At 47.2% G+C, this 14,478-nt stretch overlaps 1 protein-coding gene across 2 annotated transcripts in view; it reads right to left on the bottom strand.

Annotated features, from left to right (window-relative positions):
- LOC142473307 (uncharacterized) overlaps positions 1-12,746 on the bottom strand; it is a 46,532-nt gene extending 33,786 nt beyond the window's left edge. The window contains exons 1-4 of one of the 2 annotated variants that reach the window (XM_075580504.1): positions 12,644-12,746; positions 11,102-12,563; positions 10,733-10,846; positions 4,632-4,745 (exon numbers count right to left, since the gene is read on the bottom strand). In XM_075580504.1, the coding sequence (XP_075436619.1) occupies positions 4,632-4,745; positions 10,733-10,846; positions 11,102-12,563; positions 12,644-12,646 (1,693 nt within the window). In that variant the 5' untranslated portion in view covers positions 12,647-12,746. The remainder of the gene's footprint in view (positions 1-4,631; positions 4,746-10,732; positions 10,847-11,101; positions 12,564-12,643) is intronic. The other variant, XM_075580505.1, reaches the window with a different exon arrangement.
- Positions 12,747-14,478: the final 1,732 nt, after the last annotated feature.

Raw genomic sequence — 14,478 nt, 5'->3', positions numbered from 1 at the left:
ATTGGCATTAGCATCTGCTGTGCGATACGCTTTCTGACCAGGAGACTTTGGGAGAATTTGTTCCTGTAAAGTACCCCTAGTTTGGCATAGGTCTTGGTTGTCAGGGTATCAATGTGCATCCCGAATGTTAAGTGGGAGTCAAACCATAAGCCCAGGTATTTAAAACTAGTGACAGGTGTTAGGGTGGTGTTAGCGTTGGTTCTAATCAGGAGCTCAGTCACTGGAAGCTTTACAAATTTAGTCTTGGTCCCAAATACCATTGTTACAGTCTTGTCAGTGTTTAAAAACAGTTTGTTTTGGGAAATCCAGTTTTCGAGTCTCAAAAAGTCAGACTGAAGTATGTGTTGAAGGTCAGAGAGGCTATGGCTGTGTGCATATAGGATTGTGTCATCTGCATACATGTGTATTGAGGGTTCCTTACAAGCTGTGGGAAGATCATTAATGAACACTGAGAAGAGTAGGGGCCCCAGAACAGAGCCTTGCGGGACACCACAGGTGATATCCAGGGGGTTGGAGTTAGAGCCTGAGATGGACACATGTTGGGATCTTCCTGATAGGTAGGACTGAAAGCAGTTTAAAGCATGTTTCCCTATTCCAGAGCTCTGGAGATTGTTAAGCAGGATAGCATGATCAACTGTGTCAAAAGCCTTTGCAAAATCTAGGAATACTGCACCAGTGAGTTGTCCCCGTTCCATTCCACACTGGATTTCATTGCAAACTTTTAGCAGGGTAGTTACGGTGGAGTGTTTGGGACGAAACCCAGATTGGAATTGGCTAGGGAAATTTGTCTTGGTGTAGAAATCGCTTAATTGGGAGTGGACACATTTTTCCATGACTTTGGATAGAATTGGGAGAAGTGAGATTGGCCTGTAGTTTGAGACAGTGTTTTTGTCCCCACTTTTGAAGATTGGGACAACTCTGGCAGTTTTCCAGGTCTTAGGGATATGGCCTGCAGACAGGATAGAGTTAACTATGGACGCAATTGGTTTGGCAATGGCTGGGGTACCAAGTCATAGGAACCTAGATTGTAGTAAGTCGGGTCCACATTGGCTGCTTAGTTTTAGTTTGAGGAGCGCTTGTATAATCTCCTCTTCAGATACTGGGCCAAATTGAAAATTGTGGGCAGTGTTGGGAGGGGGTGGGACTGTGGGGATACTCCCAGGATGAGATTCATGTTTGGGGTTTGTGCTGCGTTTCGCTAATAAGTTAGTGGCACACCCCACAAAGTAATCATTGAATGCATTTGCAATGTCAGTGGGGTTTGTCAGAGTAATATCCCCCTTAGTGATATTACTTGGTTGTTGATGGTTAGGAGGCTGGAATATATTGTTGATAACCTTCCAGAAGTTAGCTGGGTTTGATGTATTCTGGTGGAGATTGTCAGAGTAATATTGTGCTTTTGTATGCCTTGTTTGCCTTGTGCACATGTTCCGCATGCATCTGTAGTGATTGAGATCCTTGGTAGTGCCAGTTACTTTGTAGCTTTTCCACAAGGCATCCCTGAACTGGTAGAGTGCTATAAGGTCAGGTGTAACCCATGGAAGGTGGGCCCCCCGTACCCTTATTTTGCGTAGTGGAGCATGGGTATCGCAGAGTTTTAAGAACTCGGATTGGAAATAGTTGAGCGCAGAATCAGGGTCGGGAATTAAATCGATTCTGTGCCATGGGCAGTTGGTAAGGTCATCCAGAAACTGTTGTGGGTTAAAGTTCTTAAATGTTCTGATGAGGAGAACTCTAGGGCTTGAATGGGGCGGTTTAATTTTCCTTACACAGTACACTATTGCATGGTCACTGAAAATATCAGGAAGGATGCCAGAGGATTGGATTCTGCTGGGGTTTGAGGAGAGAATCCAGTCTAGCAAGGAATGGTTATGCGATTTCAGGTTTATCCGTGTGGATTGGGAAATGAGTTGTGATAGGTTAAGTGACTTGAGTTGTATCTGGATTTTGTGGTTTTTAGGGTCAAGCCAATTGAAGTTGAAATCCCCAAGAACTAGCAGCTCACTCTTCTCATTCAGAGAGGAAATGGAGCCAAGAAATTGGGTGATATCAGTCAAGGATTGTAGAGGGGCTTTAGGGGGGCGGTAGATGCCAGCAAGCAAGATGGGCTTAGAAAAGGGGAGGCAGATTTTGCCAACTAGAATTTCAAAAGAGGGTGGGCTTGGTGGGCAATTTAACAGTGTAAATTGTAATGTGTCTGCAATATAAAATAATACCCCTCCTCCTCTCTTTGACCTATTTCTCCTATAAATGGAGTATCCCTGAATTGCAATATTTGCATCAGGGGTTTTAGGGGATAGCCATGTTTCTGTAAGAACGATGGCTTTGGGTTTATGCATAAGGCACCATGCCCTTAGTTCATCCAGTTTGGGCAGCAGGCTCCGGATGTTTATATGGGTGACAGATAGCCCTTTTTGGAATTTAAAGGTGGAATTCTCAGGGGCATGGGACAGAGCTGAAATGGGAGGACCTGGGTTAGGTTCAATATCACCTGCTAAAGAGAGTAATAGTATGAGTAGAAATTTGGTTAGTTGTTTGCAAGTTGTAAATTTGTGGTGTTTTCCATTAGAGTGAGCAGTGGTTGGTGTGCTGGTTTTTAGAGTTCTCCACCAACATTCAGTAGATAGTGCAAGGCTTTTGAGTAGTCCAGGGTGTATGGTGATGTTGGGTGTGGGCCAGGATGGAGGAGTTTGTAGTGGATAGAGGGAGTAACATCTCCATGAGGCCAGGAGAAAGAAAAAAGTTAAAATACATAGCAGGTTCACGATGCCAGAGGTAGGCAGTGCTGCAAGGAGCTGTTGTGAGCAGAGTGAGTGTGAGCAGACTAACAGCAGGTGTGTGCCTTTTCCTTGTCAAATGTTTAGCTGTATTGCAATGCTAGAGTCAGTTCAGGGTTTCAGTGTATTGTGCAGTCAGTTTTGGGAGAGACTGCAGTAAATAAGTTGTAAAGGGTGGGGGGTTGAAATAGGCAGGTTAGCAAGCATGGGATCATAGTGTGATCTGAATAGCTTACCGTTTGTTGTCTTGAGTAAAAGAGTTTGCAGAAAGAAGCAGTCCCCAGTCACCTCTAGTCAAACTATAGTCTAACTGTATTTATCACTTAAAAAGCTCACTTTAAATGCCTCACTATCTAATGCCAATTGCAGTTCCTGCAAATTGCAGGAGAGGTGTTGGTATTATACAGCTAAAACAGTCACATGACCCTCCCCCTCCCCAATCAGTCAGCTTGTTCCAGTTGGTCAATTAACAGCACAGAGTTAAGAGGAAAAAAAAAAAAAAAACTTTTTAAATTCAAACATACTAACTTATATCATTAGCGCTGTAGCACATTATTCTTTTTTTGCACCTCATTATATTGGCCCATTCCTGTCATCAGGAAGGTCAACCCCGGTGGCCTACCGGCTAAGGTTGCCAGGTTCCATGAAAATTCCTTCAGTTTTCCATAAATTTCTACTCAAGCCCTTCATCCAGGATTCCCATTTCCCTGCCTCGACATCCCCTCCTGAGCCTCTCCTGGTTGAAGGCCAGCAGGAATTCAAGGTCCAGACCATTCTGGATTCCAGGATTTCCAGAGGAAAGCTACATTACCTGGTCCATTGGAGGGGCTTCGGCCTGAGGAGCGTTCTTGGATCTCCAAGGACCAACTACATGCTCCTAGGCTCATTCAGGCCTTCCATCAAAGGTTCCCCTCAAAGCCATCCCAGGGACGCCCGGAGGTCGCCCCTGAAGGGGGGGTACTGTGAGGATTGGACCTTGGTCCTGCCCCGTGACGCGTCCCGTGACAACGCATTGGGTGACGCCCCATGTGCGAGCGCTGTCGTACTCCTACCGGACTGACAGCGTCCTGTGCCGCAATGGAGGACGTTCTTGTCTCCACTTCACGCAGGCGTCGCAATACCAGGGGCACTCGAGGGGTTCATGCCAACAACATTAATTACTACACAGCAGCGATACACTCCTCCCCTGCCTATCAGTACACAGTATACCTGTGATGACTCATTGCCTGCAGCCTTACCATTGGCTCTTTGTTCTTTATATGCTCAGCCAGCCCTTAGGCAAATTGGCTGACCATAAACTTCTGTTTATGTTACAAGTGCTTGCCTCAAGCATCCTGCTGCCCTGCTATTGCTCTTTGCATTCTGCCTTGATCTCTTGTACCTTTAGACCTCAGCTTGTACCTGGACCGTTGCCTTCTCTGACACTTGACCCCGGCTTGCTTTTGGACTCCCACCTTCTCTGACTCCTGGACCTCGGGTACGCACTATGACCATTCTGACCTCTCTACCCTTGGACCTCGGCTACACACAACAACCACCCAACTTCTCCAATCCTAAATAACGTCAGGTATCAGACTATTCTGACCTCTCCTGCCCTGACCCGGCTGCGACTCTGCGGTCTGAATGCGGTTACATGGTTGTTGGTCGGAGTACTCAAATATCTCCACCTGGGCCTTCGGTCCCATCCTGTTTGTGGTGAGCACTCGTTACATTATCCAATTGTTTGTTAATATAGACGTTGTGACTTCCTCCTGCGACACTACTACTGCAATTGATTCTTCCCTGGTAAACACAGAGGCACGTGCGTGTAACAAGATAACGTATGTCTACACAAAATGATGTAATGGTACTCACCATTGACAGTAAATGTAACTATTTCACTCTTTATTGGGGTTACATGATCCTCAGTGTCCGGCTCTTCTTTCTCTGACTTAATCTCTAACCTCCCTCGTACAATCACTGGAAAACCTGCCAACAAGAAAAGGAAAATGGTAAGGATTCACATAAAGGAACCGTTTTATTCTGTGCAAGTCCTCGCTAGAAAGCTACTGAATACACCACCTGACCTTCCAAGATCTATGAGGCCCCTCCCTCATCTATCTGGGCGTCACAACATTTCTGCTACAGAAGAAGCTGGTTGTGTCGCCTCCCTGACTGCTTCTGCTTTATCTAATACCTGGTTCCTGACTCCAGCTTACTCTTCCACTCTCCTGCCTTTTGCCTGTGCAGTCCTCTGGTCTGGTTTCACAACTGCTTTTCTATCTGGAGTAGGTTGTGTCGCTCCCGTTTCACTAGCTTAAACTTCCTGAACTCTTTTAAAATCTTGATTCTGAACCCGGTCTGTCTTTCTATCCCCCCTTCTGCTTGCCCGGACCCAGATCCGTCCAACGCTTCTCCTGCCTTTCTTCCACCCTGGCCCTGTATTGCCAGACTACCCCTTGTGCTTGCTCCTCGCTGAACTCTCCGCTGTCCATCACACTACAGATCTGAACTCCTTACTCCAGCTAGCTTTGTCAACCCCAAATAAGACTGTGGTGCAGACTCTCGCCGTGGATTTTCACTACAGAAACTGATAGTTTGTGAAATCAATAAAATCTTTTTTTTTTATCCACCTGGAAAGCTGTGGTGGAGATGCAATAACTCCGCAATATGTTGCAGTGTCTTTGGGAAGAAATTTCTATCTTACAGGCAGAAAATGCTCTTCACCACTACTACGTCCATGCCTTACTCTGTCTCTAGGGACCATGCTGTTTCACCCTGGGCTGTCTCCATGTCCCGTAGTTGCCCTGACCAATTTGGGTGCATCTAGTAACATAGTGGATGAATGCTATTTACATGAGAATCAAACTCCGATCAGCCCAAGACCCGCTCCGAACCTCTTTGGGAAACCCTTCCTTTTGCTTGGGTAACCCAAGCTGAGATTGCCTTCCTGGACCGAAAAAGCAAAATGTGCACGGCACCCACTTTAAAGACAAGTTCCCATTTCACTGATTCCTGTACCGTGATTGATAGCCCTATTCTGTTCACATATGGGAACCTCCCCATCATCCTATCCTGCTCCTGAGGAATATTCACCAGTACGCATTGGAAGAAATCCTGTATGAGTTGGTAACTGCGAATAACCACAACACCCATTTAAACTTCTTAATATGTGAGTGAGAAAAACTTTTCAATACTATCACAGTGTTGGTCCATACGTTATTGCACTATTTTGTGTCTCTTATTTTACACATCTGGGGAGTAATTACGCTCCTGATCCCTTGCTTCAGTGTACCTGTTTTGGACGCCAGTTTGAGTCCTTTTCTGGAGCTGCACTACCCCCATACAGTATGTAATATATTTATAACGGTATTTGCGCTTGAACCTTTCTTTTTTTCTCCATTGTCTGATGTACCCATTGCTGATTCTAAAGCTCCCACGTTAAAGGCAAACTCTCCCCTCTGATTCCTCTACTGTGTTTGATGTACCCGCTGACCTGTGTGTGACGGCCAAACCTACGACACAGAACGATCTCTTCACTTCGATGGTCACTGAGAAGTGGTTATGTATAACGGGACTAGACCTTGACAAGAGGATTATATACAAACCTCTCATTGGGCCCCCTCAGTCACTGGCCATGCTCCACGCCATCTACGCCAGAGCATTTCCATGAACTTCTGCATGCTGATCCGAATAATAAAGTTACACCTCTGGAGCTCTTGCCTTGTGATTCTGTCCAACCCTCTGTGCTTCTTACATCGTGCTCAGGAACTCCTCCAGAGACATTTGCATCAGTCTATCAGCGCCCTTCAGTCTCCAGCTTTGCTACTCCTCTGCATGTCCACATGTCAGTTGACCAATTACCTTCTATCTTGTCAGCTTCATCTGTATGGCTTAACTGACACTATGGGGCCTATGCTATAAGCGTTGATAAGCCACTTATCGGCCAAAATGCCTACTGATATTCAGTAAGCCTCGATAAGTGGGGGATAAAGGCATGACTCACCAAAAATTTCAGCCGTCATAAAAAAAATCACTGGGTGAGCGGCGGTAAGCCATTTATTGGCAGGTTCTGAAACGCGTGCAATTCTAGTAGCCACGATTAGGTTATTGAGGCCTATCGCGGCTCTAGAATGGAGCGTTTGTCCCAAAATCCTCAAGCCAGGAAAAGATGGCGGCAAGACAGAACTTAGACAAAAATGCATTTTTCCTGCATCAGATTGATGCCGGGGGTCTCTGGAGCTGATACCCATTAATATCAGCACCGGAGACCCCCGGCATAATTCCGATGCAATAAAAATGCAGTTATAGGCAACTTCATTACGTTAGCAGCTAACCGTTACGGCAATGAAGGGGTTAACCACTCCCGCTACCCACCAAGGGCCAAATACCCCCTTCACCAACCCCCGCTACCCACAATAAACACTAATACACACCTCCTCTATCCTCACATGATTGATACCAGAGGCTGCAGGTGTCCTCTAGGTGTTCCGTCGGGTGTCCAGGGGTCCTCAGGTGGTCCCCACGGGTGTCTGTGGGACCTCGGGTGGTCCTTGTGGGCCCTCGGGTGGTCCCCGCGGGTGTCTGTGGGCCCTCGGGTGGTCCCTGCTGGCCTGCGGTACCAATCCGGTGGCAATTTTTTTTGCTATACATTGAAATAAATACACCCCCCCTCCCACACCCAAACCGCTATAGTAATTCCAGTGGTCCCCGCAGGTGTCTGTGGGCCCTCGGGTGGTCCCCGCAGGTGTCTGTGGGCCCTCGGGTGGTCCCCGTCGGTGTCTGGGGGTTATCAGGTTGTTCCCGCGGGTGTCTCCCTCCCCCCACCAACACATACAGTACAGTAATGGGCAAAATAACTATTATCCAGATAATAATGGATAATAGCTCATTTGCCCATTATAAAATAAAACATTAGTCAGCCAGCATAAATAAAGTAAATAAACCTTTCTACTTACCCCTGCCATCTTGAAGGGTGTCCTCGTCAGCATACTGCAGGGCCATGTCCTCCGTTGCCAGACAAAATACAATCTAATGGCTGCTAATCCCTTAATCACCGCAGCAATTAATAACCGCTATAGTAATTAAGGGGTTAACCCCCGTGCCCCGCTACCCACTCAGGAGGCCTAACCACCCACCCCGGGACCACTATACCCACTTTGTTGGCTACTGGTTTAAAATCATTAATTGTTTTTTGGCTAGTGATTAAAATTAATTAATTATTTTGTTGGTTAGTGCTTTTATTTATTAAATTGATTGGTTGGCTTTTGCTTTTATTTATTTAACTGGTTGACTAGTGCTTTTATTTATTTAATTAGTTGGCTATTGGCTAAGCCTAACCCTATTGATTTTATTTCTTGAATTGGGGTGTTTAGATGCTTGTGTATATCTTTTATTATTGTGTATTTTTGGCCTTCATGCTTTTTTATTAGGGTGACCATTGACTGCTATAGTGGCTTATCATGCCCAGCTGATGTGATATGGAACTAATTGCATTGTCTCTTCACAGGTATGTTTTAAGCCACTGATTGATCTGCAATCCTGTTTTAAAAGAAATACCCCACCCTGCCTTTATTATTGATCTCAGGTATGTTTTGAATAGCAAAAGTTTTTTTTTTTATTATAAATTCTTTTTTATTCGGGGCATTTCATTTATTTGGTTTCAATGGTTACTGTACTGTATGTGTTGGTGGGGGGTGGGAGGGAGACACCCGCGGGGACCACCTGAGGGCCACAGACCCCCGCGGAGACCACCAGAGGGCCCACAGATACCCACGGGGAACACCCGAGGGCCCACAGACACCCGCGGGGACCACCCGAGGATCCCCGGTATCAATCATGTGGGGGTAGAGGAGGTGGGTATTAGTGTTGTTGTGTTTTTGATGTTTATTGTGGGTAGCAGCTGTAATATACATTTTAATACTAGTGTATGAGCAGGGGGTCTCCGGAGCAGAGCCGCGTTCATTTGAGGTGCTGGTATCTCTTATGCATTTAAATGTCTCGCGTCACGTGACCGTGGGAATAAAATGCATAGGAGATACCGGCACCCCATAACGGGGCCTGTATCTTGGGAAGCAGGGGGTCCCCGGACCTGAAATCAATGCGGTTCTGCTCTGGAGACCCCCTGCACATCTACACTAGTAATAACATTTTTATTAAAAACATTAATTTCAGGCGAGATATGCACAGGGAGAGGCGGTTCTCTCTGCAGCTGAAAGAAATCGCTGGGTAAGCCCTTTTCACAGAGGCGATCTTCACGTCTCCGGCTACTCGCCCGTTTTGGTAAATCTGCTATCACAGGTAACCGAGGCTCTCTGATACCGTGATAGCAACACTCAAAAAACAGGCGATTTAACTGGCCCGGCGATTTTTTTTTTTACGCACTTATAGTATGGTTCCCTATGTCTGAACTGCAGAACTCATACTTTTTGCCTACGTTGCAAGAACGATCAGAGGAAGAAGTCACAAAAGAACGGTCTTGCTTTGTCTGGTTTTCCATAAGAGACAATTTCGATTCAAGTTTGGTATTCATAAGGGACGATCTGGCTTCAAGTCTGTTTACCGTAAAAGACAATCTCGCTTCAAGACATGCTTCCATTCGGGTTAGGTGTCTCAAGAATATCTGATCTCGCAGGTACATGCCCCGCGGCTTGTTGAGCACTTCCATATCTGATGCCCACAGAGACTAACCCATACCCCTATCCATAGAGGGGGGGAGGGGAAAGGTCATGTAAGTATCAGCCCACAGGGACTGTGTTATTCTGTGCATGCCCTCGCTAGACAGCTGCTGACTAAAACACATGCCCTTCCAAGACCTATTAGAAGGCTCCTCCCCCAGCTATCTGGACATCACATGAGTTCTGCTATTGAGGAAGCTCGTTGTGTCACCCTTCCCCCTTCCACCCCCCCCTTTCCGGACACCCTGAATCTGCTTCATCGAATAGCTGGTTCCTGACTTTGGCTTCCTCTTCCAGTCTCCTGCCTTCTACCTGTGTGGTTCTCTGGTCTGGTTTCACAACTGCTTTGCTATCTGGAGTAGGTTGTTCCGCTCACCTATTTCAGTACCTTTGCCAATTCTGATACCGAATCCAGTCAGTCTTCACTCAAGCTTTCTAAGGTGGAGTGAGGTCGTTTCGCTCCCCTGCTTCAGTACATACAACTTCCTGATCTCGTTGCAAATCCTGGTTCCGAACCGGGCCCGTCTTTCTATCCTGCCTGCTGCTTGTCCTGACCATGATCCGTCCTGACCCTGCATCGCCCGACTTTTCCTTCTGCCTGCTCCTGCTGGAATTCTTTGCTGCCCCTCACACTACGGATCCGAACTCCTGACTCCAGCTATCCGTGTCAACCCCAAGTAAGACCATACCATCTCCCCGTGGATTTCCCCTACTGAGAAGAAAGTTTGTTGGGAATGCGCTGGTGGTCTTCCCCCGTTCCACCAGATGGTAAGCACTACACAGCCCCTGGATCACCCCTTCGGTCAACCTCGGTGCTCTGGTGTCTCTGGAGCACCAAACAGCCACCTTTCCTGAGGCAGCCGGACTACGAATCCCAGGGTGCACCACGGGTTTGCACAGATCTCCCGAGAGCTGCCGCTTAGCTACGGTGGCACTCTTGCGATTCAAGCAGTGGAAGGGTCTGTTCCTCGGTGTCCTGATGGTTTTTTTTACCACGTCCAGCCCTTAGACACTGCACCTGCCTCTTTCCTCTACGAGTTTTGTGTTTCTCACACTTCGTCAGGAGGTTAAAAATTGCATGCTGGGAGCTATCTTATATTATGATAGGTATCCTCCCATTGGTTAATGCTAGTAAATGAACTGTGCATTGATTGGACATATCACCCCACATATACACACAACATAGATGACGAGAGACACAATTACAAGAAACAGTATTACATAAAATCATATAAAAACTACAGTCCATTCTTAAACAAACTGAATATAGATAAGTGAGGATAAAAGGGTACTACTTACAGCCATCAGGAAGCAAATCTATTTCACTCTTTATTGGGGACAGATAATCCTCTGTGTCCGGCTCTTCTTCCTCTGTCTTAATCTCTAACCTCTCTGGTACAACCACAGGAAAACCTGGCAATAAGAAAAGGAAAATGCCCCATGTAAAGCTGGGAGTGCGGGCTCTTCTTGTGATATCCTCTCCTCTGATATTGGTATAATACCTGTGTTATAGAAATGGTACTAGCCCTGCTGGTAGAACATTACATATTATATCTGACCTGCTAGTGGTTCTATAAGAACACAAGAGTAATTAGTTTGGGCGTTTCATAACTGCACAATAATCAGATATTCCCTCCTTGCAGATCTCAGAGCCACCACAATACCTACCATACTCACATAGCAAGTGTGGATCCGTGCTGGTAGTGGGCAGTGCTCCCCTGTCCGTGCTGGTAGTGGGCAGTGCTCCCCTGTCCATGCTGGTAGTGGGCAGTGCTCCTCTGTCCATGCTGGTAGTGGGCAGTGCTCCTCTGTCCATGCTGGTAGTGGGCAGTGCTCCCCTGTCCATGCTGGTAGTGGGCAGTGCTCCTCTGTCCATGCTGGTAGTGGGCAGTGCTCCTCTGTCCATGCTGGTAGTGGGCAGTGCTCCCCTGTTCGTGCTTGTAGTGGGCAATGCTCCTCTGTCCATGCTGGTAGTGGGCAGTGCTCCTCTGTCCGTGCTGGTACTGGGCAGTGCTCCTCTGTCCGTGCTGGAGGTGGGCAGTGCTCCTCTGTCCGTGCTGGAGGTGGGCAGTGCTCCTCTGTCCATGCTGGTAGTGGGCAGTGCTCCCCTGTACATGCTGGTAGTGGGCAGTGCTCCCCTGTTCATGCTGATAGTGGGCAATGCCCCTCTGTTCAGGCAGGTAGTGGGCAGTGCCCCTCTGTCCAGGCTGGTAGTGGGCATTGCTCCTCTGTCCATGCTGGTAGTGGGCAGTGCTCCTCTGTCCATGCTGGTAGTGGGCAGTACTCCTCTGTCCATGCTGGTAGTGGGCAGTGCTCCCCTGTCCATGCTGGTAGTGGGCAGTGCTCCTCTGTCCATGCTGGTAGTGGGCAGTGCTCCTCTGTCCATGCTGGTAGTGGGCATTGCTACATTGTCCAGGCTGGTAGTGGGCAGTGCCGCTCTGTCCATGCTGGTAGTGGGCAGTGCTCCCCTGTCCGTGCTGGTAGTGGGCAGTGCTCCCCTGTCCGTGCTGGTAGTGGGCAGTGCTCCCCTGTCCGTGCTGGTAGTGGGCAGTGCTCCCCTGTCCATACTGGTAGTGGGCATTGCTACATTGTCCAGGCTGGTAGTGGGCAGTGCTCCTCTGTCCATGCTGGTAGTGGGCATTGCTCCTCTGTCCATGCTGGTAGTTGGCAGTGCGCCTCTGTCCATGCCGGTAGTGGGCAATGCTCCTCTGTCCATGCTGGTAGTGGGCAGTGCTCCCCTGTCCATGCTGGTAGTGGACAGTGCTCCTCTGTCCGTGCTGGTAGTGGGCATTGCTACATTGTCCTGGCTGTTAGTGGGCAGTGCCCCTCTGTCCATGCTGGTAGTGGGCAGTGCTCCTCTGTCCGTGCTGGTAGTGGGCAGTGCTCCTCTGTCCATGCTGGTAGTGGGCAGTGCTCCCCTGTCTGTGCTGGTAGTGGGCAGTGCTCCCCTGTCCATGCTGGTAGTGGGCAGCGCTCCTCTGTCCATGCTGGTAGTGGGCAGTGCTCCCCTGTCCATGCTGGTAGTGGGCTGTGCTCCTCTGTCCATGCTGGTAGTGGGCAGTGCTCCTCTGAAGGTGCTGAGATAGGAGGTTCCTTTGTTTATACTGTATTTGTCGGATGACAGCTGTGCCTGTATAAAGGAGAAGAGATTATTTGATATCAGGGTGATTATGTGCATTTTAAGTTGTAACACGTCCTTTTATCGCTAACCATGTACTAGTAAAATCTCATTTCTTTGCTACCGCGGTTTCATGGATTTCTGATTATTTTCTCATGTGCTGGAAACTATTTCGTTTTACAAAACGAACAGATGCTCCATCCTCATATAATATCTAATGGATAACAAAATTATTAGTAATATACAGCATGAATTTATGAAGGACAGATCATGCCAAACTAACCTTATTTGTTTCTTTGAGGTGGTAAGTAGGAATTTAGACCAGGGCAATGCAGTTGATGTGGTCTACTTAGATTTTGCAAAGGCTTTTGATACGGTTCCACACAAGAGGTTGGTGTACAAAATAAAGCAAAATGGACTACAGGCATACCCCGCATTAACGTACGCAATGGGACCGGAGCATGTATGTAAAGCGAAAATGTACTTAAAGTGAAGCACTACCTTTTCCCCACTTATTGATGCATGTACTGTACTACAATCGTCATATACGTGCATAACTGATGTAAATAAGGCATGTGTAACAGGCTCTATAGTCTCCCTGCTTGCGCACAGCTTCGGTACAGGTAGGGAGCTGGTATTGCTGTTCAGGACGTTATGACAGGCGCATGCGTTTGCTGCCGTTTGCCTATTGGGCGATATGTACTTACTCGCGAGTGTACTTAAACTGAGTGTACTTAAAGCGGGGTATGCCTGTATTGAAGTAGAAATATTTGCCCCCTGTGGCGTTTCGTTTTCCCCTCTCTGGGGCCTGCTGGATTGAGTTAGCCATCTTCTGGGATCCTAACTTCAAGGGCACTGTCCCTATTTATAACATTATAAAAAGAAGGGGGTCTGGTCTGTTGTACTACTTTATGGGTTTATGTAAGGACCTGTGCAGACTCCTCCCCCACCAAGCTCCAGTCGCCTGATTGGTTCCAGGTTCTCCCCTGCCTGCAGCAGCAATCAGGCATCTGATTACACATACATACCAGGGCCTACGTACCACACAGACACATATACACATACATACCAGGGCCTACGTACCACACAGACACATATACACATACATACCAGGGCCTACGTACCACACAGACACATATACACATACATACCAGGGCCTACATACCACACAGACACATATAAACACATACATACCAGGGCCTACGTACCACGCACATACATACCAGGGCCTATGTACCACACACACACATATACACATACATACCAGGACCTACGTACCACACAGATACAGTGGTGTGAAAAAGAAAGTACACCCTCTTTGAATTCTATGATTTTACATATCAGGACATAATAACAATCATCTTCTCCTTAGCAGGTGTTAAAATTAGGTAAATACAACCTCAGATGAACAACAACACATGCCATATTACACTGTGTCATGATTTATTTAACAAAAATAAAGCCAAAATTGAGAAGCCATGTGTGAAAAACTAAGTACACCTTATTATTCAATAGCTTGTAGAACCACCTTTAGCAGCAATAACTTGAAGTAATTGTTTTCTGTATGACTTTATCAGTCTCTCACATCGTTGTGGAGGAATTTTGGCCCTCTCTTCTTTACAACGTTGCTTCAGTTCATTGAGGTTTGTGGGCATTTGTTTGTGCACAGCTCTCTTAAGGTCCAGCCACAGCATTTCAATCGGGTTGAGGTCTGGACTTTGACTGGGCCTTTGCAACACCTTGATTCTTTTCTTTTTCAGCCATTCTGTTGTAGATTTGCTGGTGTGCTTGGAATCATTGTCCTATTGCATGACCCAATTTCAGACAAGCTTTAGCTGTCGGACAGATGGCCTCACATTTGACTCTAGAATACTTTGGTATTGTGACGGTTCAGGGAATTCCTTCCTCTCCATGTGTCCCTGGCACT

Source organism: Ascaphus truei (assembly GCF_040206685.1).
Source record: "Ascaphus truei isolate aAscTru1 chromosome 3 unlocalized genomic scaffold, aAscTru1.hap1 SUPER_3_unloc_1, whole genome shotgun sequence".
Lineage (NCBI taxonomy): Eukaryota > Metazoa > Chordata > Amphibia > Anura > Ascaphidae > Ascaphus > Ascaphus truei.
The sequence above is the reverse complement of the archived record's forward strand: the minus strand, read 5'-3'. Positions and strand labels throughout refer to the sequence as shown.